The sequence below is a fragment of the Hyaena hyaena genome, unplaced genomic scaffold, assembly GCF_003009895.1.
Source record: "Hyaena hyaena isolate Hyena2069 unplaced genomic scaffold, ASM300989v1 scaffold_341, whole genome shotgun sequence".
Classification (NCBI taxonomy): domain Eukaryota; kingdom Metazoa; phylum Chordata; class Mammalia; order Carnivora; family Hyaenidae; genus Hyaena; species Hyaena hyaena.
The window spans coordinates 483754-510263 of NW_024080973.1; the positions used below are offsets into that span (position 1 = coordinate 483754).

General features: G+C 46.9%; 1 protein-coding gene across 2 annotated transcripts in view; it reads right to left on the minus strand.

Annotated features, from left to right (window-relative positions):
* Positions 1 to 206: 206 nt before the first annotated feature.
* Positions 207 to 26510, minus strand: part of FAM189A2 (family with sequence similarity 189 member A2) — a 68241-nt gene continuing 41937 nt past the window's right edge. For both annotated transcript variants that reach the window (XM_039249543.1, XM_039249542.1), the window contains 8 exons: positions 18055 to 18183; positions 15629 to 15736; positions 15407 to 15540; positions 9532 to 9661; positions 9284 to 9362; positions 7317 to 7478; positions 4144 to 4436; positions 207 to 1054 (listed from right to left, as the gene is read on the minus strand). In XM_039249543.1, the coding sequence (XP_039105474.1) occupies positions 851 to 1054; positions 4144 to 4436; positions 7317 to 7478; positions 9284 to 9362; positions 9532 to 9661; positions 15407 to 15540; positions 15629 to 15736; positions 18055 to 18183 (1239 nt within the window). In that variant the 3' untranslated portion in view covers positions 207 to 850. The remainder of the gene's footprint in view (positions 1055 to 4143; positions 4437 to 7316; positions 7479 to 9283; positions 9363 to 9531; positions 9662 to 15406; positions 15541 to 15628; positions 15737 to 18054; positions 18184 to 26510) is intronic.

The window sequence follows — 26510 nt, forward strand, 5'->3', positions numbered from 1 at the left end:
CGGATAGAGGGAGAAGCTCCCTGAAGCCACTCGGCTAAGCGCTGGCTGAAATGAATGAAGGTCACATCGTTATCCCCAGGGGGACGGTGCTTTGGAGATTAAACCGGTTTGGTGGTCTGCCCACCTCTGCTCCAAGTGTTCAACCGTTCCTAAGGAAAGGCCTGGCCACCTAGGCACACACAAATGTTATACGCCGAGCCCAGAGGTCCAAAGTACACATTTTTATTCTCCGTTGGGCCTTAGCCATCTCTAGTTTTGCAAGCACGAATAAATGGAATCAACAAGACCCTCTCCCAAAACCCTTTCATTACGATTTGTCACCGAACGAGTTTCCCGTTTTTCCTAAAGAAGCTGTGATTTGAGGGTGACCTAAAATAAAGCTTGACAAGTGCAGAAAACATCGGGGTTGATCGTCCTGCTTCTGCGCCCACTGCTCTCTCACGGAGCAAGGAAAGGCTCCGGGAGCTACGAAGGGCGGCCCAGCAGATCTGTCCTTCCACCGAGGGAGACGCTCGGCGCGGGAGGGAGCCACGGGCCGCGAGGTGGGCAAACCACCACCAGCCCACTTCCTGCCCAGGTGACCTAGCAAAGGCCTCCAGATCGGTGCATCCAAAAGCCACATGAGCTCTGACGAACCTGCCTGTCCACCCCTGAATGCCCTCCGTCAGCAGAACGAGGAGCCAAAGAGGGGGGACAAAAGTCCTCCAGCGTGTCCCCCTTTTAAGGAGTTCCCAGAGGTCACAGCAACTCCCAGCCAGGGCACCCCATGGTCAGGGAGGATCATTCCGCCTTCCGGGTGCATCTTCCTTCCTGCCCCTCCGGCCAATGCCAGGGGCCTGGCCTCACGGGTTCACAGGACAGTCTCCCGGATGACGCCGATGAGGCTGTGGGGTCGCTCGGCCTCCGCTCGCCGGGGCCTCCTCTCGGCCCGCGGCCTCCCCGCCGGGACGAAGGTGCTCAGGTCCCCGCAGCTCCGCAGGTGCAAGAGTCCAGGCTGTCTTCGGGAGGGTGGCACGTGGGCCCCGGAAGTGCTGGGCTGCGACGGGGCCATGATCTTGGGGAGAATAAGAGGGAGAGGGACACTTAGGCTTCACCAGATGTGGTCCCTGCAACCTGCCTCTTCTATCAGTCCACGCATCTGGAGCTCAGTGGCTTTGGAAAAGGAAAGGGGGTGTTTTCCCAACGTGGAACACACCTGGAATTCCACAGATGCTTTCAACAGACTACCTCTTCTAACGTTCCTACGAAATTCCCCCAATTTTCTATGGTTTCAGCAGCCCACCTGCCTGCCTCACTTTATCTCCCCGATTCATCCATTGTGGGTTCTTGCTTTACACTGAACATTCTTCTCGTCATTTTTATCCAGTTTCCCCGGGGTCTGAGACAGTGATTCTCACCCAGGTCTCCACATTTCTGGAGGGGAGGGTAACTGGTAACGTAGGTTCCCAGGTCCCCCACAGCAAGTGTGACATGCGGGACTGGGGCATCTGTAATTTTAACAAGAACACAGGGGGCAGCAATGTGCGTGAAAAGTTAGTTAATAACTACCAGTCTGGCACGGAGTCCAGCTAATGAGGTTAGAAAATGCCAACCAAAATCAATGATGCTTCCAATTGATCTGACAACCTTTCGATAAAAAAGCATAATAAACAGCATGAAAACTAAGCCAGCCTATTTGTAAGAATGCTTCAGGATGGCTCTACTGCTAGATCTATTTTGCAGTAGAGCACATGTGTAACTTTAAACATATAAAATAGCGCTTTCTTCATAAAATGGCAAAAATCTAGGAAATTCCTCATCCAACTGGGATTGACGAGGGGAGAACTCTCCAGTACGTACACGGAAGTTTCCAGAAGTGGCACAGTCATGACTATATGACCTATAATACTGTTAGTGCCTTGAGAAAAACCCAGGTGCTTGATTACCACCCATCAGAGAACAATCACTGGAGTGACTTTTTTGTTTCACTTGTACCATTCTGAGATGTGAAGGTCATGGGAAGGAAATCCCTCCAAAAGATAGGACATTAAACCTTGCTACCATACTATCATTATATTTGCCTTTAAGGCCAGTCCTTGTTTTTTGGTTAAAAAGAAAACTCCAGCATTCACAGATGTCAGCTGTCATTATGTGTCAATTAGGGCAACTGGTTTTGACGTGGATAAAAATTAAAATGGCTCTAAAAATGTATTCTAGTAATACCAGGAAAAGCAAAAATGTGCAAAGCTGAGTAGAGTCAGAAATAAAAGCTCTCCTTCTGCGTGTCCCTACGTCCTTCTGCCTGGGGAGGGATGCGGCACTATGACACACCACCGCTGGGGTCCACTCCTGGAAGGCGCCAGAAGCTGACCCAGAGTCCACGGCAGCAATCCCACAGCCTGAGCTTTTATCCAGGCTCGGCACAAAGACCCGGCAGACATTCGTAGTGAGAGCATCCGTTAAACTGTAAATGCTTGTTCGTTTTCCCCAAGGCTCTTTTCCACTGAAGCCTGAGCAGAAGACCCACACCAACGGCTTGGCAGACACCCCAGCTCTCAAATCCCTAGAGCTTGACAGCCGTGGACAAGCGGCTCCAAATATGTGCTCTGTTTCTCAGGCTACTGGGGCCAGACAGAGGGAAGGAGGCAGGGAATGACCTCTGGGGTGGACCAGGGATATGCGGGTGTAAATGTCTCCCTACACAGACACTAATGAGAGCCCGACCCAAGAGCACTGGCTGACCACTCTTCTAGAAGGCAGCCAACAAGAGGATCTGCAGTTCCTGTACCTGCTCCTGCGAGTAATCAGACTGCTCTTCTGCTCTCCTGGGTCCCCGAAGGGTTACAGTTACAGAAACTTGCTTCTGTAAAAAGAACCCAGCAGGTAGGAAGGGGAAACAGAAAGGAAGGTGAGCAGGGAATTACTAAATCTGCCTTAAAAACTTGGGGCACCTGGGTGGCTCAGTTAAGTGTCTGACCTCGGCTCAGGCCGAGCCCCACATCGGGCTCTGTGTGGACAGCTTGGAGCCTGGAGCCTGCTTCAGATTCTGTGTGTCTCTCTCTCTGTCCCTCCCCTGCTCACGCTCTGTGTCTCTCTCCCAAAAACAAACAAACATTAAAAAAAAAAAAAAAAAACTCACCCAGGACTCTGTGACAACTTCCCTAGGGCCCAGCAGCCCTTTGTATGTGTCGGGCACTTGATGCACACAGACACAGGCAGGCATCACCCATGAGGCTCTGTGCTCTGAGATCTACAACAGCCGCCCTCATACAAGGGGCAACAAAATGCCTAAAACGTAAGGGCTTTTAAAAGAGGTGGGTATTTAAAGCTGTGACCCATCCCCAGTTCTCATCAGAAAGAAACCCTACTTATTCAGAGGTACAGATGTGGAGACCACCTAGGCCAACACTTCACTTTTAGAAAAATGAGAAAACCGGGGCACCTGGGTGGCTCAGTCAGTTAAGTGTCCAACTCTTGATTTCGGCTCAAGTCATGATCTCACAGATCATGAGTTTGAGCCCCACATGGTGTTCTGTGCTGACAGTGCAGAGCCTGCTTGGGATTCTCTCTCTTTCTCTCTCTCTCTCTCTCAAATAAACATTAAAATAAATCATTAAATAATGTAAAAAAGAGAACACTGACACCCAAGTGGATTATGTTATGTGCCCAATATAACTGGGAGACTTCAGGTTAGGGAATTGCCTTGGGCTTTTTAATCTACGGAGAGGAAAAGGCATTTATTCCTTTAAGTCCTATTGGTTTAGGTATCCTGCCAATATTTCATGGGAATATCAACAGCTCCCAGAATCTTGCCAATTTTAAAATTCATGTATGTCCATCGCTGCCACAGGGCCGAGAAACCACGCCCCATCCATGTCCAGACCCCTTGCTTTTCTGCCTGAGCTGCACCTCTATCTTCTCCCAGGCGTGCTTCCACATCCTAAGAAAAGTGCTTTCTCTCCTTGGGCCAAGAAGCCTGTGGAAAAGTCATCACACCTGAAAAGAAAGTGCTTCAGCATCTCCTCTCTCCCTCCCCTAACAACCCCAATTCCCTTGATACCATGACCGTGGACGCTGTGCCTTGGACAGAAAACCAGAGAAGCTGCTTCAGCTGCTATGGAAACAAGTTCTGTGACTCACGCCCGAGATGAGTCACAAAGCTACCTGTTCGAGGAAGCTGGCACTGGTGATGGCCTCCTCCATGTGCTCCTCGTCGGACTTCAGAACGGACTTAATGTTCTCGACGAGCTCATGGATGTCCGGGGTCATACTGCAGGACGACTGCTCCAGGAACCTGGCCACCAGCAGCTTGGTGTCCATGTAGGACTTGTAATCTATCAGGGACCGAGGCCGGCACCGCGAAGCTCGGCATCTCAGACCCCTCCTCAAGGTCACCGTGGCCAGCTGCGGTCTTCCCTCTGTCTGCGTGGCGGCTTCACAGCTGAGCACCGGGGCAGCTGTGGGCAGAGACAAACCACACGTGCCCATTGGCCACGCCCCCGTGGACGCGTGCCTGGACCGAGACGGCACGGGCCACTAAACTCGGTGTGGAAAGCACGTTGCAAATGCCAACGACCATGCACATCTTGCTTTCGTCTTGCAGAAGGGAAAGGAAAACAACAATGACAATGACACAAGCTTATTCCCTGAAGTTCTGACAGGACATGTCCCCAAAACATTTTACTGTGCCACATAAAACACAGCCACCAAGCTAAGATGATAGAGAAGAGCATCCAGAATGCAAATTGTGACGGGGCAACGGTTCCATGGGATAATGACCGATATGTGGGGATGGGTGGGCGAGCAGGAAAAGAGATGGTTGGCTGGATGAAACAATGTTCCAAGGGAGTAGGATGAAAATGCCAGTCAGACGGAGGAGAGACAAGACCGTGGGATGAATGGCGTGCTCTGCTCCCTTGGACTGTACCTTTGCCCCAAACATCCTCAGGGCATGATGTTGACTTATCGATGCTCACACCATGGCTGTGAGGTAGCTCTATGGCTGACTATTATGGAAAGAAAAATCTAGGTGCAGAAGAATCACATGTCATTCTAGAAGTCAATAAGTGGCCTGGGAAATCCACCACAGGCTCTAATTTCCACGACTACCTACGTCAGAAGGGTTCAGGACGCGCAGGACATTGCTGCACCATCAAGTGCGTCAAGTCAAACTCAGACCTGGTCTCCATGTGTTCCTCAGCCAGCCGGCAGCCTTCAGTGTACATGACACTGGAGAAACCAGTCTGTGAAGGCCTGACAAGTGGAAATTTGATATTCCAGGAAGAAAGGAAGCAGAGGGAGGGAGAACAGGAGGAAGGGGAGCACTCCTTTTCCTCTGGAGAAAAGTAGGCATGGGGAGCTCTAAACAGGAGTTAGCGGCCATCCTCCAGGCTGCCATGTGCATGTCCTCACACGGAGCAGAGTTTTCCAGAAATGCTGCCTACAGACACTCATGTGCGAGGACAGTCAGGGACTGCATCCTCAGTCACTGGAAGGCAATCTGGTCCCTTCTACAACGGAGGGCTCCAACAGGTAAACACGTGTCATCCTCGCCCCTGCAGCACTGCAGAATGGGGAAGGGGTTCTGGAAGGATCTCTCTAAGCTGTGCAGACAGCCAAGTTAATCATGGGAGCTGGCAGGCGGCCAGCTTGAGTCCTCAGCTTGCCAGGTAGGGTAGAGACCCTCAGTGAAACGGGCCTGGGGAGCTGAGGGGCCAGGCTGCCGGCCTGTGGGCTTGCAGAGGTGCTCAGTCCCAGGTGGTGGGACTCCTCCCCGTGCAGAAGACAAGACGAGTGTTCTCTCTGGCTCCCACACGGTCAGTCCAGAGCTGTGGCGAACAACACAGGCTGTCAGAGGGACAGAACCCACACTGCAGCGGGGGGGGAGGGGGGGCGACAACATAGGGCCCCAAGAGAGCAGGGCGAGAGTGTTTGCACAGTCATATTTGCATCAAGCTCTGGGAGAGCCCAGGCCACCTGTTAGAACCAGCAGAAGCCTGTGCTGACAGTCTTACAGATTTTCATTTTCTTCCTTTATTTCCTTTATTTTTTACAGTTTTCCACAACGAAGAGCTATCTGCAGATGTTCAGGTATTCATGTATTCAGAAGAGACTCAATGTTATTTTATGTTTTTAAAATTTTTAAATTTGGGGGGCTCCTGGGGGGCTCAGTCAGTTGAGCGTCCGACTTCGGCTCAGGTCATGATCTCGCAGTTTGTGGGTTCGAGCCCCGCGTTGGGCTCTGTGCTGTCAGTGTGGAGCCCAATTTGGACCCTCTGTCTCCCACTCTCTGCCCCTCATGCACATGTTTGCATGTGCTCTCTCGAAAATATTAAAATATTTTAAAATTTTTAATTAAAAAACTTTTTTAATTTAAAATTATTCAAATAACATCTACACATAAACTCAAAACAGAGAGGGAGAAAACTGGAGTGAGTCTCACTCTGTCTAAAGTTCTCAAAACAAGTCAGATTTAAATAACTCAAGTACTCATACACAGTAATAAAAAAAAAAAAAAAGATAAATCAAGGAGTGCCTGGGTGGCTCAGTTGGTTAAGTGTCCGACTTCAGCTCAGGTCATGATCTCACCATCAGTGAGATCCAGCCCCACAATGGACTCTGTGCTGACAACTCAGCCTGGAGTCTGCTTCAGATTCTGTCTCCCTCTCTCTCTGCCCCTCCCCCACTCTGTCTCCTTGTCTCCCAAAGATAAACATTAAAAAAAATTTTTTTAAAGATAAATCGAAAGAGAGGGGGTCAAAAAATACAGCCCTTTAACTTTATCCTTGAGAGAGGTTTATTTCCACAGGACTATGAGCAGCTGGAAATTAGAACAAGGTTTGTGTTATTTTCTTCATGTATTACGTCGTCCACAGTCATGTGCAACCAAATGCCTTTGCTAACAATGACTTGAAAAAACTCGATACCAATCTTAAAAGATGTGGCAGTGGCACCTGGGTGGCTCAGTCTGTTGAGAGCCTGACTTCGGCGCAGGTCATGATCTCACGGTTTGTGAGTTCCAGCCCCGTCAGGCTCACCGCTGTCAGCCTATCAGCGTAGAGCCTGACTCAGATCTTCTGTACCCCTCTCGCTGACCCCCCCCACTTGTGCTTCCCCCACAAAAAAATAAAATAAAAAAGATGTATATATATCCTATATATGCATGATATATATCCTAATGTACATGCACAGTATCTTATTTTCCCAAGACCTCTTAACCTCTTTTGAGGCATCTCTTAAAACTGCAGGGCGATGGGCAGTCACAGCCCCCTGCTGTCACCAGGCACCTTTGGGCAAATGCAAGGGGGCTGTGCAAAGAGCCTGGGGCGTGACATCACCTCTCTCTGCGGAATGATGGAGCACAGGGTCGCTCCTCGACCTCATCCTCAGCGGCGGCAGGGCTCTCTGGCTGCCAGCAGGGCGCGGCTGGTTCGCGTCGGGCGCCACCGAGAAGGATGCACTTTCTCCACCAGGTGTGTTAGGGATGCCCCCACCTGATTCTTTTTTTTAAAAAAAGAAGAGAAACGTACATTATTTCACCAGCTGCAGCCTTCCAAACCTTGGGCAGGAAATACCTGTGAGCTCCAACCTGTAGGGGCAGGAAAATACAGCGAACAACATTTGCTTAGGCTGCTGGCCCAGTGAGGCTTCACTTCCCAGCACTGTGGGAAATGCCACCTCACCAAACCACCCCTCCACACCTAAAACAAGCAAACAAAAAATTTTAAGTCCAAGAGCAGAGCAATGTGAAGAAGCCATTTCAAATAGTCAGGGTTGTTTTTTTTTTTTTTTTTTTTTTCCCCTAAGAGCATTAGAATCCTCTCCAGGGAGGGCTCCTGGCCGCTTTCCTGTTTCTGAGAATTCAGGGTGAGCTTGAGGGGATGGAAGTTCGTACCTGCCCAGGTAAGGTGACCGCCCTAAGGGCTGCAGACCAAAGGCAGACGAGGAGGCATCTGCACAGCCCAGAGGGGAGGGCAGGCTCTGAAGCTCCTGAAGGCCAAGGGAAGGGGCCGGTGGCCACTGAGTGGATTGGTAAAACCACTCGAGAAACGGACCGACTTCTGCTCAGGATGACCAAAGCACATCACTTGTGAGCCTGGGTGTGGTCTGGGAAATCTTTTTTTTTTTTTAAGAAATGGAAGAATCTCGGGGCACCTGGGTGGCTCAGTCAGTTAAGCAGCTGACTTCGGCACAGGTCATGATCTCATGGTTCATGGGTTTGAGCCCCATGTCGGGCTCTGTGCTGACAGCTCAGAGCCTGGAGCCTGACTTCAGATTCTGTGTCTCCCTCTCTCTCTGACCCTCCCCTGCTCATGCTGTCCCTCTCTCTCTCTCTCAGAAATAAATAAAACGTTAAAAAGAAGAAGAAGAAATGGAAGAATCCCAAACATGCTTAGGAGAGAGAACATGGCTGCATTTTTCGAAGATGGAAGGTGAACAGAACAGAGACCCGTTCCAAATGGCACCACTGAAAAAGCACCTCTGTCGAAAATAGCTACAGTCAATCCATTATTTATCACCACTGCCATTTTGTGCTGGTGGACAATTCTTGGGGCCATTTAAAACCTCTCCAAAGAGAGAGAGAGCTGTAAGAGCATTCCCTTAAATGACAAGGACAGCTGTAAACTGACTCTTGTGTTTTGAGGCAGGACTGAAAATCAGCATTCACTCTGTGTGAAGGCAGCGTGACCTATACCCTAGGTCATAAATGACAGTGCAGTCTCACAGGAAATCATCCTGCAATCAACAAAAAACTCCTTTTTCCCTTTAGAAGAACCCAGCTTATTTTAACAGGAGAAAGAAAATCTTCGATGGGAAAACACGGAAATGCCAAATTATAATCTGTAATCCAGTTCACAGGTTGCTCCTAAAAGATTCTTTTAAAAAATTTTCGGTCATGTTTATTTGCTTTTAAGAGAAGGAGCCAGACAGAGAGTGTGAGCTGGGGAGGGGCAGAGAGAGTGGGAGACACAGAATTTGAAGCAGGTTCCAGGCTCTGAGCTGTCAGCACAGAGCCTGATGCACGGCTCGAACCCACGAACCGTGAGATCATGCCCTTAGCCAAAGCTGGACGCCACCCAGGCGCCCCACTCCTAAAAGATTGTAAAGATATCTTTATTTCTGTTCACATAGTATCTCCCGCTTGCCAACCCTAATTGCAGACAGTACTTTTATACCTGGACAGAAGGATAGAGCGCGGACCATTGGTTCCAGGATATCTGACCTCCAACAAAATATATAGGTCACTATTTTATATCTTATGCTACTGAAGCCTGAGTTTGAGCAGTGACAATATATTGATTACCTTGAGTCACTGGCATGCAGATCGGCTCTACGGGGCTCATGGCACCTTCTGGTCCTTCGGGCATGTGGAATGAAGATCCCTATGACAGAGGAGAAAAGAGGGTTATTTGGTGATATTCAACTCCACCCCCATCTGGACCCCACTGAACTTCAAAGCAAGTGCAGGGCCCAGTCTCGCGCTGTTCTCTGTGCCCCATGCTGCGTTTCCTACTAGCGGTCAACGCACCAAAAAGAAACTATAGACCGTACCTGCTCCTGGTCCGTCTGGCTCACCACAGCCTCATAGGGAGGCGGGGGGTCCAAAGGACAGAACACTTCCACGCCTTTGATTCGCGCTCCATAGATATGTGGGAGTGGAATAACATCAGGACCGACCATCCTAGAAAAAGCATCGTGGCATCAGGAGGTGCATTCTACATGTCTGATAGCAATTGCAACTGCGTGATGGCCTTTGCCCCTGGAGGGTTACCTACTGACAGTACAGATGACCCCTCACCACTCCATGACCTTCCGGCTCTGGAGCAGGGGATAATCTAAGCTGCTCTCTGATGGAGAGCCCAGAGTTTCTTAGGCAAGTGACAACATATAAAATGCAATGCCGGGGCGCCTGTGTGGCTCAGCCAGTTAAGCATCTGACTTCGGCTCAGGTCATGATCTCACGGTTCGTGGGTTCAAACCCCGCATCAGGTTCTGTGCTGACAGCTCAGAGCCTAGAGCCTGTTTCAGATTCTGTATCTCCCTCGCTCTCTGCCCCTCCCCCACTCGTGCACTATCTCTCTCTGTCTCAAAAATAAATAAAACCAAAAAAATGATGAGGACTATATATGAAGATAAATCTTAAAGAAATAGATGACTTACCTTAAAATAAATAAAGTAATTAATTAAATGCCATCATTCCTTTTATTGTTTTTAATGTTTTTATTTATTTTTGAGAGAGAGAGAGAGTGCGCACGTGAGTGGGGAAAGGGCAGAGAGAGAGAAAGGGAGACACAGAATGTGAAGCAGGCTCCAGGCTCTGAGCTGTCAGCATAGAGCCCGACGTGGGGCTCGAACTTAATGAACCGTGAGATCATCACCTGAGCCAAAGTCGAGCGCTCAGTGGACTGAGCCACCCAGCCGCCTCCTGCCATCATTCCTTTTAAATCCAAAGCAAGCAATAACCCCAAAGACAGAAAGCAGGTTAGTGGTTGCCAGGGGCTGGGGGAAGGGGACTGGGGAGTAAGTATTCAGTGGGTACCCGTCTCCCTGGAGGTGAGAACTCTGTAGAACCAGATGGGGAGAGGCCTACACAACATGGTGATTGCACCAAATGCCGCTCCACGGTACACTTTCCAATGGTTCCACTTAGATGTTATGTGAATTTCACCTCAATGAAAGAAGAAACAAAACTAGGGACTCAGAGAAGCTCAATTTCTTACATTAGGGATACGACAAGATTTCTTGCCTGGGTTTCCCTAATGTTTGATTCACTATTTGTTAAATATGTGAAGGGATGAATTAATTTTTCCAGAAAAGTGAGCAACATCACAGCTCAAAGAGAAGCAGCACACTGCAGGAGGAATCCTGCCGCAGGGTAACCTATCTGAAATGTAGTCAGTCAACAAACACTGACTGAGCACTTGCTTCATGCCAGGCATGCGGTTTTTGTCCTGTGAGTGAGGGACTCTCCAAAGCAAATAAATGAAGAAACAAACCTCAAGATTTTCTGCCTGTGTTTGTAAATAACTACACATACACATGCAAATAATCTAGACAGCAAAGAACCTAAATCATAAAGTGACGTTTAAAATATACAGACACTTGCACCCTTTGACCAAACTTCCTGTTATAAAATAAATAAGCCCTGGGGATGTAGTGTAATACACAGCATGGTGACTGCGGTTAATACTACTGTATTGCATACTTGAAAGCTGCTGAGAGGGGCACCTGGGTGGCTTAGTCGGTTAAGCGTCCGGCTTTTGCTTAGGCCATGATCTCGCGGTTCGTGGGTTTGAGCCCCGCATCGGGCTCTGTGCTGACAGCTCAGAGCCTGGAGCCTGTTTCAGTCTGTGACTCCCTCTCTCTCTGACCCTCCCCTGTTCACGCTGTCTCTCTCTCTCTCTCCTAGGAATAAATTAAAAAATATTTAAAAAAAAAAAAAAAAAAAGAAAGCTGCTGAGAGTAAACCCTAAAAGTTCTCATCCCAAGGAAATCAATCCTGTAACTATGCGTGGTGACTTATCACGGTTTCCCTCCATAATATACACAAATATTGAATCATTATGCTGTACATCTGAAGCTAATAGAATGTTCCAGGTAAATTATATCTCATTTTCTAAAAGACACAAGGAAGACCAGAATGTGTGAACCAGGCCATGGAGCACGGGAGAATGAAAATAAGAGATAGGAGCAAACGTTGAATGTCTGCTCTTGAAATGTGAAAACGGGTGTACGCTGAGGGAGACGGGTGACAGATTCCGGGCCGGCCACAGACAGGGGCTGCTTTTCTCAGAAAGGTGCTCTGGGGGGTTATGGTTGTTTCATTTTATTCCTGTGCCCACGCTGGTGGAAGAAAAAAAATGAGAAATATGTGATGTTCTCTTTTCCTAACGATACGGGCACTGAACATGGGGGCTCGTTTCACTCAGTGAGTCCTAAGGACTCCTTCCTCCTCTCCTGAGCCATCATTCCTGCACTCAAATCCCTCAACCAGCGACCCCTGCATTTCTTTTCTTTAGGGTTATTTACTTATTTTTGAGAGGGACAGGCATAGCGAGTGGGGGAGGGGCAGACAGAGAAGGAGAGAGAGAATCCCAAGCAGGCTCCATGCTGCCAGCACAGACCCCGATGTGGGGCCTGAATCCACGAAACCTCGAGATCATGACCTGAGCCCAAACCAAGAATTGGACGCTTCACTGACTGAGCCCCCCACATGCCACTCCCTCTGGGTTTCTTTCCTGCTGTGCCCTCCCCAGGAAGGTGACTACCTCCACTTTGCCTATTTTTTGTTAGCTCTGGTGGTCTTTTGTTTGATATGCCCTACCCAGTGGCTACCTGTATGTTCACAGAGAAGACAGGGCTTGCTTGGAACCAAGAGGTCAAACAGACCTCCATTTTAAATCTTAAACTCTTCGGGGCGCCTGGGTGGCTCAGTCAGTTAAGTGTCCGACTTCAGCTCAGGTCATGACCTCAAACTTCGTGGGTTTGAGCCCCACATCGGGCTCTGTGCTGGCAGCTCAGAGCCTGGAGCCTGCTTCTGACTCTGTGTCTCCCTCTCTCTCTGACCCTCCCCTGCTCACGCTGTCTCTCTCTCTGTGTCTCTCAGAAATAAATCAAACATTAAAAAAATCTTAAACTCTTCAAGAAGGAAAACTGGGGGGAAAACGGGGCACATTTTCTCTAAACTGACCACAAATGAATGGCTTCTTATGGCAGTGACAATAATGACCAAGAAAGCCTCTGTTTGTTAGAAATGCTTCTAGAAGAGAAAAGGAAAGTTCCTTTCCTATGAAACACTTGTCCCTATTTCACCTCCTTTGGGTACATAGGGGCCTGGGGAGGGAAACAGGTCTGCTGTGTCCTGGAAGGGATTCTCCCGATCCCGGTGGCTCCCGACCCCAGCTAGGAAGCAGAATCTCCCGGCGAGGCTTGGCAAACTGTGGAAGGCCCAGGCCTCACCTCTAGAAAGTCTGCTCTAATTGCCTGTTGGGGGGCTCACACAGATAAAAAGATTTTTATCTCTTAAAAATCAGCTAAGTGGCCATGCAACACCACAGGTGAAGGAAGAATCTGGGGCTCAGGAATGGTAAGAGATTCCCCCAGGGACAGCCTGGTAAGAGACTCCTGAGTTTGGGCTCTGTCAAGCTCATCCCAAACTCTCCAGGAAGCCTTCACTAGTTCAGGCTCGTGAGCACTGAAGATGGACAGGAAACCCCAACGGATCAAGCCAAATGTGTTCTGCTTTAAGCTGACCACTAGGCCTTGAGAACTCAGGCAAGGGTCATACAGCAACTCCTATGACCAAAGAGTGGTCCGCCCCTACGTCCTGGAAAAGTGGTGCAGACGCCAGGCAGGGGCGCACTGAGCACTGAGTCACCGGGTCAAAATTAAGAATACTTTTGATACAATATGTATGTAAAGGTGAATAAATGTAGCCATTTTAATAAGGAACGTGGACTGCCCTCTGCTACTGGGAGAATTTCAGAAAATAAGGGCATTTGCCCATTGGAGATACGATCTAGGCCTCCAGTATATACTTCAGGCCCAGCAGTGTCTTTTCTCACAAGGATGTACTACTTTAACACCCTCTTCCATGTTTCGTCCGGAAACTTCTGAAAGGCAAAGCCTTTAGTGAGAAGTTTGTCTGGATTTGGAAAGGGGCGGTCTCAGGGCTCAGAGGGGCAAATTCAGGGATGCACCCAGATCCCAAGGGGTGGAAATACCCACAAGGGTAAGCATTACTACGGAGGAATTGATAAGAGAAATGGAAGAGAGGGGAAGGGAGGGGGAGAGGCGCTGCCGGACAGCACGACTCCTACATCCGCATGAGTCACTTTCCCTTTCTGCCACTGCAGGAAATTAAATCTGTCTGCTGCCTCCTCTTAGGTCAAGCAAGGGCTCACCCACAATCTCCGAGAGCCAATTAATTCTTCTTCCTGAAGAGGGCATTTCTCTTCCCAACCATGAAATAACAGGCATTCTCTATGGCCTTCCAATATGTCTGCTGCACAAAGCCTGAAACAGTACCAGCAAATGTGTTCTAGGTGCACAAGGAATATGTGTTCTATTGCTATATCTCTCTGGGCCCTGCATTTCTTGCCTCATTTCCTAAAAAACTAGGGAAGTCATCCTTACTTCCCGAAGCTTGGAAACTCCAGGGGATCACCCCCTGAACAACAGGGAGGCTGAGCTGTCCCCTGTGCACCCAGCAGCTGTCCCCTCCAGCTCTGTGGCCACCCCTAGGCGGGTGAGCAGGGGAGAGTGTGGAGGTAGGGTTTAGGTATGACTCAGAGCAACAAGTCAGGAAGAGAATCCACTGAAAAGAGCCCGGACAGCATCTCCATGGTAGCTCCCACTGGTGACCTATTTCAAAGCCACATGTGGCTGCCCTGAGCATTAGAAAATGGATTTCCAAAACCCCCAAGCCTACCACCAAATCTGACAACTCTGCATGTGTACCTTGGGGATTAAAAGTAGAAATTCTGGACTCTCTGAATATTGAGCTAAAGACACTTGTCCTTCTTAGAGAATTCAGAGGTTTTTCCTTTGGAAGCTTAAATAGAGTTTGCTTATCCTTTAAATTCGGCTTAAGATCACTTCATCCAGGAAGCCAGCTCTGGCTGACTCTTCCTTCCAGCTCCCTGCAGCCCATTCACCATCACGGGTTGAGTGGGCCTCCTCCGTGCACTCAAATCTCTCTCTTGAGAACTATTAGGAGCCTTGCAATACTCCTTCATAATGCCCCAGCCTGTGAGCTCCCGAGAGGGGAACGAGGCGGATCAAACTCATTTGGAACGTCAGTAACTCAGCATGGTGACTGGAAGCAGCCAAGGACTGACTAAATGTTTGTTGAACGAATAAATGAAGTCATTCTTTAGAGAGGTATCATTCTAGAGTCGCTACTAACCCGAGGAACACATGCAGCATTTCTTTCTGCAAATAGTTATTCCTGAGATTTAACAAACAAGCGATAAATTTTGAGCTAGAATTTGAAAAAGAAAACAAGCATGGTGGCTATTTTTTTCTAGACCAGGGAGATGTCATGAATAATTAATCTTTTTTTAATGGCCAGGAAGAATGTCATGATTTGGGAACCCGCTGTTAGTGTCATAAAGAACATCGATTTGGCTTGAGCGCGTTTCCGGGGCAACGGCAGCTCTCAATCTTGTCACATTACAGGGGCTGGTTCACTGGGTGTCAGTTTTCCTGGGAAGCTAACTGCAGTGGAAAAAGTATATCCTTAGGTCAAGGTGTGACTTTTCTTTGGCTTCACGCAGTTTCTCAGACAAAAGGGTCAGGATGTGGGAGGGGAGGATAGAAAATGCTAGAAAATAACACAATCAGCCATGAGTCCTAGAGACCCTTTGGTCCTCGGAACGGAGTACCGCTCACGGAGAGCTGGGGTGGGGGCTCTCAGGAGGGCTACCTGCGGTTCATCCGGGGTGTGCACGAGTAAAATGTGGCGAAATAGGAAGGCGGGGGCACCGGTGGCACGAAGTCGTCAGGGTCTGGGATCCGCCCGTGTTCTTCCACCTCCTCGACAGAAATCTGGGATTCATCCTAATTAAACAGCACCTTGGTTAATCAACTGCCTTCGCCACAAAGGCTCAGGGCTACCCAGTCCTGGTGCCCCCATGGATGGACTTACGATGCAGGATCTTCGGGCTGCAAATATCTGGAGGTAGCGAAGGGCAGCTGCCACCAAGCAGACGGTGGTGGTCAGGGCATTCAAGGCACACAGGGCAAAAAGAACTTTCTAGAACAGGGAAATAATAATAACACCTCTGAGTACTTCAAAGCTGATGACCAGAAGGTAATATTAAAGCTTTTAAAAATAATAATAGTATTGTTAATAGAATAGAATAGATTATTCTGTTCTTAATAGAAAAATAGAATTGCCCAATAAGGCAATTCCCATGAGAAAATGCACGCAGAGGGCTTTGATGTTTGGCTCATGGTAAGTGCCAGATAAATGCTGGTTATTACTAGGACTCTCAGGCAGTAATGTAAACTTCTTAATCTTAGAAACTTATCTCGGAAGCTTCCTGTCCCCGAAAGCCCGAGTATTACAATTTTTCTCTTTGCAAGCATCAGAAAGTGGTCTGCAAACGTTCCTTCCAGGAGAGCAATGAGTGTCTCCTCTGAAGTTGGGGGTCACCAGCAATAACAATTCCCAGCACCCCCACCCCCACCCCGTCCTGCAGCCTCCCTGCAGGGCAGCGTGCTGTTTAATCTGCGACCCCCGCGGATTCTATTTCCGGAGCCACCAGCTGGGCCACCCTGGGCACTGAGCTATGACAACGCCAGGGGACAGGCCAGCCAGAGTGTAAATAGGACATCTCTTCTCTAAACACATATCTCAAAATAGCAGGAAAGGCAATTCCAAAAGTTTCTGTTGCCACAGTCCTGGCTCCTCAGTGAGGCTTTCCCCAAGAGGAGTCCTGGCTCGGAAAGTTTGGGGGTGACTCAGCCACCGGAAACCCAAGAAGCCAAAAAAAGAAGGCCATTTTCACATTCTACACAATTTCAGAGAGCTCGTCGCTGAGAGATCCCTCCTTCGAACAAAAAACAAGCCCAAAAGAAAGATCTGAAGAAAGCCCGGCTGTCAGTGAGGGATTATCCAAAAGCTAATACCTCAGGGGTCACCAACTGATCTTGTCACTCACGGGGCTGGCAGGGTTTTATTTAAGTCAGGACACACTTTTCATCCAATTCCCTAATAAAGGGTAATTTTGAATTTTCTCAGCACTGAAATCCTTTATTTTTAATCTCTCGGTTATTATAGTTGCTGCCTATTAAACAAGAGGTAGAGGGCCTGAGTTTCTCTGGCATTTTCTAAACGGTAACTCTCCCAGGCCTAAGTGTCCCGGCTGGGCAGCACCCAGCAGCCTGCGGGGCTCGCCGAAGCCGACAAGGAACATTATGACAAGGACAGATGGGCATGTAGTTCAGAGGTTTTGCTCAAGGCCAGGGCGCCTGGCGGGCTCAGTTCGTAGAGCATGCAACTGTTTTGTTTCTTTTTAAGCCTGCAATTCTACTTTTATTTTTATTTTATTTTAGTTTTTTACAAATAGTTTATTGTCAAGTTGGTTTCCATATAACACCCAGCGCTCATGCCCACAAGTGCCCTCCTCCGTGCCCCTCCCCCCTTCCCCCCCACCCCCATCAGTCCTCAGTTTGTTCTCAGCATTCAAGAGTCACTCATGGTTTGCCTCCCTCCCTCCCCCCCACCATTTCCCCCCTTCTTCTCCCCCATGGTCCTCCGTTAAGTTCCTCCTAATCCTCCTATACATGCAAACATATGATATTTGTCCTTCTCTGCCTGACTTATTTCGCTCAGCATAACACCCTCAAGGTCCATCCATGTTGCTACCCATGGCCAGATTTCATCGTTTCTCATTGCCAGTAGAGCATGCAACTCTTGATCTCAGGTTCATGAGTTCAAATCCACATGGGTGTAGGCCTACTTCAAATATAAAATAAAAGCCAAGGCGCCTGGTGGCTCAGTCAGTTAAGCATCTGACTTCAGCTCAGGTCATGGTCTCGCGGTTCATGGGTTCAAGCCCTACTTGAACTGGGCTCTGTGCTTTCAACTGGAGCCTAGAGCCTGCTTCCTATTCTGTGTCTCCCTCTCTCACTGCCCCACCCCTGCTCACTCTCTGTCTCTCTCCCTCTCAAAAAATAAACATTAAAAAATTTTTTTAATAAAATAAAGGCTTTACTAAAATTGGCATCAAATATGTGTAGCTACATCGTGTCTGTGTACAGATATACATGTATATAAATATATATATACATATGTATATATTTAGGCTTCATTACATTTTTTGCTATCTTATAATTCTTGAACACAAAGAAAGCCATTTGTTTACAATGTAAGAGACACACAGTAATCTATGCTTTTTCCTGAACCCAGTTCTGTCCCTGGGTCACTGATGAGGGTTGGCTCCCATCTGCTTTCAGCAGCCCAACTGTTGGAGGGAGGTAACCGAGTTGGACTATTTTGAGTAACTTCGCCTTCTTGGGGGGCTCGATAGCATATTTACTGATGGATGTCGAATCCATTCGAGATACCTTGAGTAGCAGGTGAACAGCATTACAAGGTTGAACTGGAAAGAGTTTCAAGGCATTTTCTTTGTCGGTGCATTTGGCTGGTTGAAATTCTTCACAACAGAAGCAAATCTTGCCTTCACCTAAGTCCACCTGAAGGGTGAAAAGGCAGAACAACAATTTGGTTATTAAGCATAAAAACACAGGCTACACACTGGAGCACCAATCCTACAGAATGAGATATGGCAAATTTCCATGCCAGGCAGTATCTATATCAGTCAGGATAGGCTAGGGTATGCTGTTGTAACAACAAGGTCATTTCTTAAATATTCCACATGCCCACTGCAGGTCAGCAGGGGGCTCTGCTCATCATATTCTGTTAGGAACCTTGGTTGATGGAGAATCCACCATCTTGAGATTGACGGCTGCTATGCCAGAGGTGGAGAGCACATGATAAAACACACACTGGCATTTAAAATAGGGTTGTCAGAAAATAAATGAGACATGCAGTTAAAGTTGAATCAGATAAACATCATTGTTTAGTATAATTATGTCCTAAAATACTGCATGAGAGATGTGTTGGGAACCATTCTGAGCCCACTAGTCGAGAAAGCTTCTGGTGAGGTTAAAGCAAGTTTGCACAGCCTCTTACCAATCAGATGACGACCGATATCCACCCCCACTCAATTATTTCTGCTTGAGCACCGACCCCCAAGGCACCTTGTTGATCGGTATCGGGGGTGACTTGTCCCCTTATTCTGGCCCTGGTATGATGATTGTACCTTGTGAAGGAACTTATTGTGGGAACTTCTTCTTTTGATTATGGGAACAGACATCGTGTCTCCAGCAGGTCCTGTTTCCCTCCGTACTTTCCCTTGAGCTATGAACAGGCTAATGACCCTTACTCATAAAAGACTGACCTTATGTGTACAATTCTTTTTCTACCGTCACGTTAGTCCATGAGGTTCATACAGCTCAACACGTAAATCAGCTAATCAAAAATGTCTCTCATGCCCTAGCTATTCAAGAAATCATAAAACTAGACACAAAGGTAAATGCACTCGAAGAGGCTATTCTAGGTATTGGAAATGAGCTAAACTATTTAAAGGTATGGTTGGCTCTCTGGTGCCATAAAGCATATAACTGGAAAATCAGGTCTTGCCAGAGACAAAGAGCCTAACTTAGAGAGAAGGAACAGATAAGAGCAGAACATAAGTTACTACATATACGTTTGCTAACTGGTGGTGTATAGCAGCCCCTTCCCTAAGACCTACATTCCACAAACACCTTCCCTTACCCTGGCAGCTGTGATGAGGAAGGATAAGAGTATCTACAAACCTATGACTTAATCTTAGAGTAATTAAAATGTGAACAACATGTTATATTATTAGTTACACAACCTCACTATAATTGGGGCAGTTCTGCAAGAAAACTTTCATAAATCCTGTTTCTGTACATTTTCCAAAACATCTTATCACAGAGAACTATCCATTGTAAAAATTCCAATATCTGATGCCATGTTAAAATTTGACCTAAAAAAAAAGACACCAAAACAGACAGGGCAGAGATGCCTGCCTGGTGATCAGAAAGAATCTTGGGGCTCTCTCTCTCCCTTCCTCGCCGACACAGTCCATCCTTCAGGGACCCCCGGACCCAGCCGGAGCTGGGTTTTTTTTTATAGTAAAAACCAAAAACAAAAAGCCATTTATTTGACATTCAAATTTAATTGGGTGCCCTGTGTTTTTAACCTGCTAAAGCTCATAATTCTAACCTAAATCTTCCTCATGGAAATGACACTCATCTCTTTAGCTCACATTTAATTGCCAAAGCAAATCTTACAGCTCTACCTAACTCCTAGTGGGCAGGGAAGTCCAAGCTACCAGGTGCCTACAAGAAACACGGGGCCTATTTGGTGAACAGTAGCTCCAAACCACGTAGGCTTAACGAGGTCTCTCAGTTGACATCTTCAATGTGGTCACAGATTCTGTTTTCTTTAATTGAAGTGATACCATCAGAGCTGAGTAATCTCATATTTATAGTGAAATGTTTGGCAAACTTTGGACCATATTTCCAAGTTTCCCCTGAATCAAGTTATGAAAATATGTGAAACCTGATGTTGGCTAATTAAGACCCATAATTTAGGAGCTGAAATTCATACTTAACTTGCTGTGCCTTTTGAGCTGTTGGCTACTCCATTTTGGCTGAAAGGAAAAGCCACACACTTTTCATACTTGTTAGATTAATTAGGCAGCTTTGACATCACTGGCTGAAAAATTCTTCAGGAATCTTTAAAGATTTAAAAAAAATTTTTTTAATTTTTTAATTCATTTCTGAGAGAGAGAGAGGCAGCATGAGCAGGAGAGGGTCAGGGAGAGAGGGAGACACAGAATCTGAAGCAGGCTCCAGGCTCTGAGCTAGCTGTCAGCACAGAGCCCGATGCAGGGCTCGAACCCACGAATCGTGAGATCATGACCTGAGCCAAAGTTGGACGCTTAACCAACTGAGCCACCCAGGCGCCCCTTCAGGAATCTTTAATAACTGAACATCTACAGTGTTTCAATTACTTAAGAGGAAAAATGAGTCTTCATTCTTATTGAATTAATAAGATTTTTACCTTCTAACCAAACTCACCCTCCGGTTACCCTCTGGTATCAAATTCATGGTACTTTTCCAAATTAGGAGAAAACATAGTTCCTTTTAATATATGTTGACTATGAAGCGAAGGGGAAAATGTCCACTGAAGATACACACATTAATATACACATTATTTTTTGGTTTGGTCTTCTCTTTCTTTGGATGTGAAGTTTACATTGCACACACACAAAATTTACATACACAAATCTTAGGCATGCCATTTGCAGAATTTTAGGCAATGCATGACCCCTGTGCATCCCAAATCCTTATCAAGTTTGAGAACATAGATCACCAGAGAAAATACCATCATGCCCTTCCCTACCAATCCCTCTTCCACCCTCCTCCAGGCAAACACTGTTTTGATATTTTCCACACAGATTCATTTCGCCTCTTCCAAAACTCCATGGCTTCTGTAACATTTTTTATTCTCTGTCCTTAAACCACAGTGAAAGGGATGCATTATTATATCAAACACGGATGCCCAGGTTTCGATATAAATTCTGCCTGATACCAAAAAAATTACAATAACTAGAGTTACCTCAATGGACTCTAGCCATTCATTTCCACTTGGTTTCTGTCCTTTCCTAGTTTGTCCACAGAGACTACTGTCTCAACAACGTCCCTACACCTAGATTCACAACATACCTCCAGACACACACAAAAGCAAAAGGTTGTGTTTGAGTTCTTCTTCCTTTGTCTCACGTTTGAAGGTACACCCTGCTGCTAATATCTACGCTAGATTTTTGCCTTCTAAGGGAAATCTACTGTGACCGTTCAGACAGGAGTCTCTAGGCAGAGCCTGGGCAGGGGGAATTCTAGTTCCTCTCAGGGATCACTGGCTTTCTCTTAGCTCCTCTTCAGAATAGGAAATAGTCCTTATACTGGGCTAAATTCAGCAGGAAAGTAGTACTCCCAGGAGCTGCTTCCTTCAAAATCCCCAGCTGAGAACTCCCTGATTTACCACTAACCATACTATTTAGTAGTTACAAACAAGCAGCTATTAGAGTTACTACATTCTGCTTATGTACACAAGGCTCTCTTCTTCCCAAACACCAATGAAGCTCAACCAAGTTCACCTTCTCAGCATGATGCTGTGCGGTTTCTATTTCTTATACTTATGTAAGCTCAAAATCCTACCTAAGGATTCTGTCTCCCTCAGGTAATACTAGGTGTCATCTTACAAAGTACTCCCCTCCCACTTGAGTCTATTCTTCACACAAGGCATTTAGTTAAGAGAGAAAACAGGCCTGTGCGTGCGTGCACACGCGCACACACACGCAGCTGCATTATTTACACACAACCAGACTTCTATGTATATGGAAACCTCAGCTATCTGGAACTTCCTGGGTGAGCTGGTCTGGATGGAACAGTTTTCCAGATGGGTGAAGGTTAATCCCTTTACACAAGACTTTTGGAAAGTTTAATCATCATCCAAATAATAATGAGTATCGTTTGCTGTGCCCAGCAGACACCAACAGCCCTGAGGCTCTGTACAAAATGATGCCAGGAGCTGTGTATTTTGTATTTCTCGTTCTTTCAGACCTGACCCTTCACTTCGCTTCTTAATCCCAGCTCTGCCCCAATAGTTCAGCAGTTATAGTCCAACCTCTCTTTGATCTCTTTAACCGTCCGCAAGCAACCCTGCTCAAGCTTCTACATGAACAATATCCACCCTTCAACCTTGATCCTGTTTCCTGATGCCACCAGATCCTCCCCCTCCTCCTCCTTCTCACCACTATTGTGGTTCTCGACTCTGGCTGCTTGATAGAATCTTCTGGAAGCTTTTGAAAAATGAGGACACCATCTCTAGAAACGAAGGGACTGCAAGCCACCGTAAGCAGGAGCTCCCACGCCAACCCCCTCAGACTGACAAGTGTTAGAGAGAAACACTTGTTGCTGGCAGAGGGGTGCCCGCAGAAATGTAAGCTGAAGCCCTTTAATAAAGGAACCGGCCATATAGTTTAAATTAAAAATACTTATTCTCCTGGGGCGCCTGGATGGCTCAGTCAGTCAAGCGTCCCACTCTTGAGCTCAGCTCAGGTCATGATCTCCAGCCACAAGCTGACCTCTGCATTGACAGTGCAGAGCCTACTTGGGATTCTCTCTCTCTGCCCCTCCACCACTCAAACACATGTGTGCTCTCTCTCTTTCTCTCTCTCTCTCTCAAAATAAATAAATTAATTATTTAAAAACTGAAAGCAAGACGCTTGGGTGGCTCAGCCAGTTAAGTGTCCGACTTTAGCTCAGGTCATGATCTTGCGGTTCAAGAGTTTGAGCCCCGCATCAGGCTCTGTGCTGACAGCTCAGAGCCTGGAGCCTACTTGGGATTCTGTGTCTCCCTCTCTTTCTGCCCCTCCCCCACTTGTGCTCTGTCTCTTTCCCAAAAATAAACATTAAAAAAAATTTTTTTAATTGAAAACAATACTTCCTCCCCAACCACTTTGGGAAACTGTATAGCAGCTTCTGGTAAAGTCGTTCACACGTTTATGACATGCCTGAGCAATGCCATATCCACTTATTTACTCGAGAGAAAAGAAAACGACGCACAAGAAAAACCACAACCATGCAAAAATGTTTATAATAGCTCCGTTCATACTATCCCCAAACTGGAAATAACACAAATGTCCACCAATGGGAGAACAGATTAAACAAATTGTGATAATTTTATAAAATGAAATACTGGTGTGCAAAAGAAAAAAAAAAGAAGGAAGTGATACAACACAAAATCATGGATGAATCTCAAAAATGTTACGCGGAGCAGAATAAGCCAGACCCAAAGAGGTACATACCCTATGACTCCAGTTAGCTGAAGTCCGTGGACTGAAAAGCCCCCAGGGAGAGAATGGTATGTGTGGCAACATTGTTTATGGGCCAAAACCCAAGCCCATAAATAGAAGACTAACATTTAACAAAAGAAGAAAAAAAAGAGGGGGGTGTTAGATCTGTACCTAATACACCTTTGAGTGAGAAAAAGTATGTAGGGAAGTAGATATACTATGTCCCATTTTTGGAAGATAAATCATTAATAGGCCTACTCCCCACATATTTATGTAAGATAACATGACAGGGAAACATGAAGGAAGTTTCCCCAGGTTGTTACCAGGGATTTGGGGTGACATGGTGGAGAGGGAAGGAGAGAAAGCGTCCCCTTCCTCAAAAGATTTCATTTGTCACGTGGCCTCCCTAATGAAAAATAATTATATGTTCCCACTGATGAGAAATTATGTGTGTTTTTATGCATAAAGAGGTGCCCCCAAAATCCATCACATGGTTAACGGTGCCAACCCAGAAGGGCGTGATTTCAAATGATTTTTAAGTTCTGTCCTATACTTTGATGGCTTTTCCAAATTTTTACAGTTTTATAATCAGAAACAATCACAGAATTGGTTTTGTGGTGGGGGAAAAAAACTTTAATTGAAAATACACATCAAAACATAAGAAGATGACTAGGGGCATCTGGGTGGCTCAGTCAGTCAAGTGTCCGACTTCCACGATCTCACGGTTCTTGAGTTCGAGCCCCGCATCAGGCTCTCTGCTGTCAGCACAGAGCCCACTTTAGAATCTCTATGCCTTCTCTCTCTGCTCCTCCCCTGTTTATTCTCTCTCAATTATTTATTTTTGAGTAATAATAATAAAAAAAAAAAATAAGAAGATACTGATGCCTCGGCCCCCACTCCAGGCCAACTGAGAATCTCTGGGTACACGGCCAAAGTTAGGGTATTCTTTAAAAAGTTCCCTAATGGCCACCCAGGATAGAGAACCACAGAATTTCTTTTTTTAATTATTTTTAATTTTTTTAACATGTATTTATTTTGAGAGCCAGAGAGAGTCAGAGCGTGAGCAGGAGAGGAACAGAGAGAGAGGGAGAGGCAGAGAGAGAGGGAAACACAGAATCCGAAACAGGCTCCAGGCTCTGAGCTGTCAGCACAGAGCCCGATGCGGGGCTCAAACCCACAAACTGTGAGATCATGACCTGAGCCAAAGTTGGACACTTAACCGACTGAGCCATCCAGGCGCCCATGAACCACAGAATTTCTCAGAAAAGTCCATTAAATATACCCTTGACCCCTTGCAATTTTCCAGCGCCACCAGGGCTCATTTCCCCCCTGCCCTCTGAAGGCTCTCTTCTCTTGGGTTCTACACACTCTCCTTATTTATTCATTATCTAAGGTCCATCTCAAATACCCAGATTCCAGGCAGCCTTTCCCTAAGTGCCCCCGGATAAAAGCGCTTCTTTCTCTGCTTGCCCCAAGCACCATGTGTCACTCAGACAACCAACCCTGCTCTATCTACTCGCATTTGGGCACGTACCCGTGTCCTGCACAAACACTGATCCAGCTGTTGCCGGATTTATCCTGTTCCTCCTGCTACGTGAGAAGCTTCCAGGTCAGAAAGGAGGTCTGACTTTCCTTCCTGCTCCCGGCAGCCTCTAACACAGTGTCTTGCACATAAGGGATGCTACAATTTTGCCAAACTGTCCTTCAGTATACTATGACTTTTCACTTCCAGCCTGTCTTTGTCTCTTCGAATTTGCTGTGTGATTAGTAATAGGGAAACCAAGTTTTCTTCAACATTTTTTTTCTGAGAACTCTATGTGAAGGAATGGAAGGCAGTGAAGGGTGACATTGGGAACTCCCAAAATTCTCGAGAAAACCAGACGCTGCCCTTGGGCTGACCCCAGCTTGGAAGAACAGAGAAGACAGAGACATGAATGTCTCTCACCTCAAAAACGAGAGGGATAAATATCTACGAGACGTACATACAGGATATTCTGGAAGATGATCTTCTCTGGGGCTTCAGGAACTGTTTCTTGAAGAAAATAATCTTTGAATTGGAGCTTTAAAGGACTGATATCATTTGAAGAACAGAAAAGTGAGGGATTAGGAGTTTGGGGGGTGGGGAGATAGCATTGTTAGAAGTCAGAAAGTAGGGCAATGCCAGGCAGGCTTTGGAGTGCGGGCTGCCTTGGGGAGCAGACAGGGGGAGAGTCAATCACAGGGGGCCTTAGAAACCAGAAAAGGCTGTGAGCCTGGGATCCCATAACTTAAGGTTATTACACAATGGAATGTCAAAATCAGAAAACTTGTAAAGGAGTGTTAAGAAAGAGCAACAGGTTTGGGGTGAGTCCCTGAGGAGCTCTCCTGCTGGGTAAGGCCTAAACTTTCACCATCATGAAAGGCGGTGAGAAAGGTGGCCACTCCTCTGCCTGGATCTTCCTGGTTTCTAAGGGGCAACACAGCCTCGGGACCAAGTTCCAAATAGATGACAGTGACTACAGCTTCTCAAGAGTCCATTTCTTTTGCTTTGTGCCACACAGAGTTATTTGTCACTGAGAAGCTCTTTTAAAAAGTTCAAAGATGGGGGTGCCTGGGTGGCTCAGTCCATTGAGCAGCTAACTCTTGATTTCAGCTCAGGTCATGATCCCAGGTTGTGGGAACAAGCCCCTCATCAGGCTCCATGCTGGGCGTGGAGCCTGCCTGAGATTCTTTCTCTCCCTCTCTGCCCCTCTTCCCTGCTTGCCCTCGCCCTCTCTCTTAGAAATTTAAAAACTTAAAAAAAAAAAAAAAAAAAAAACCCAAAACATTCAGGCCTTCTCTGTTTAAGAGATGTGGGCGAGTGAAATGTACGGAATTCCTTACTTCTCCGCCATCTTGCCTCCTCCTCCCATTTGTAGCAACATGGATGGACCTTGAGGGTGTTATGCTGAGCGAAGTAAGTCAGGCAGAGAAGGACAGATACCATATGTTTGCATGTATAGGTGGATTAGGAGGAACTTAACAGAGGACCATGGGGGAGAAGAAGGGGGGAAATGGTGGGGGGGAGGGAGGGAGGCAAACCATGAGAGA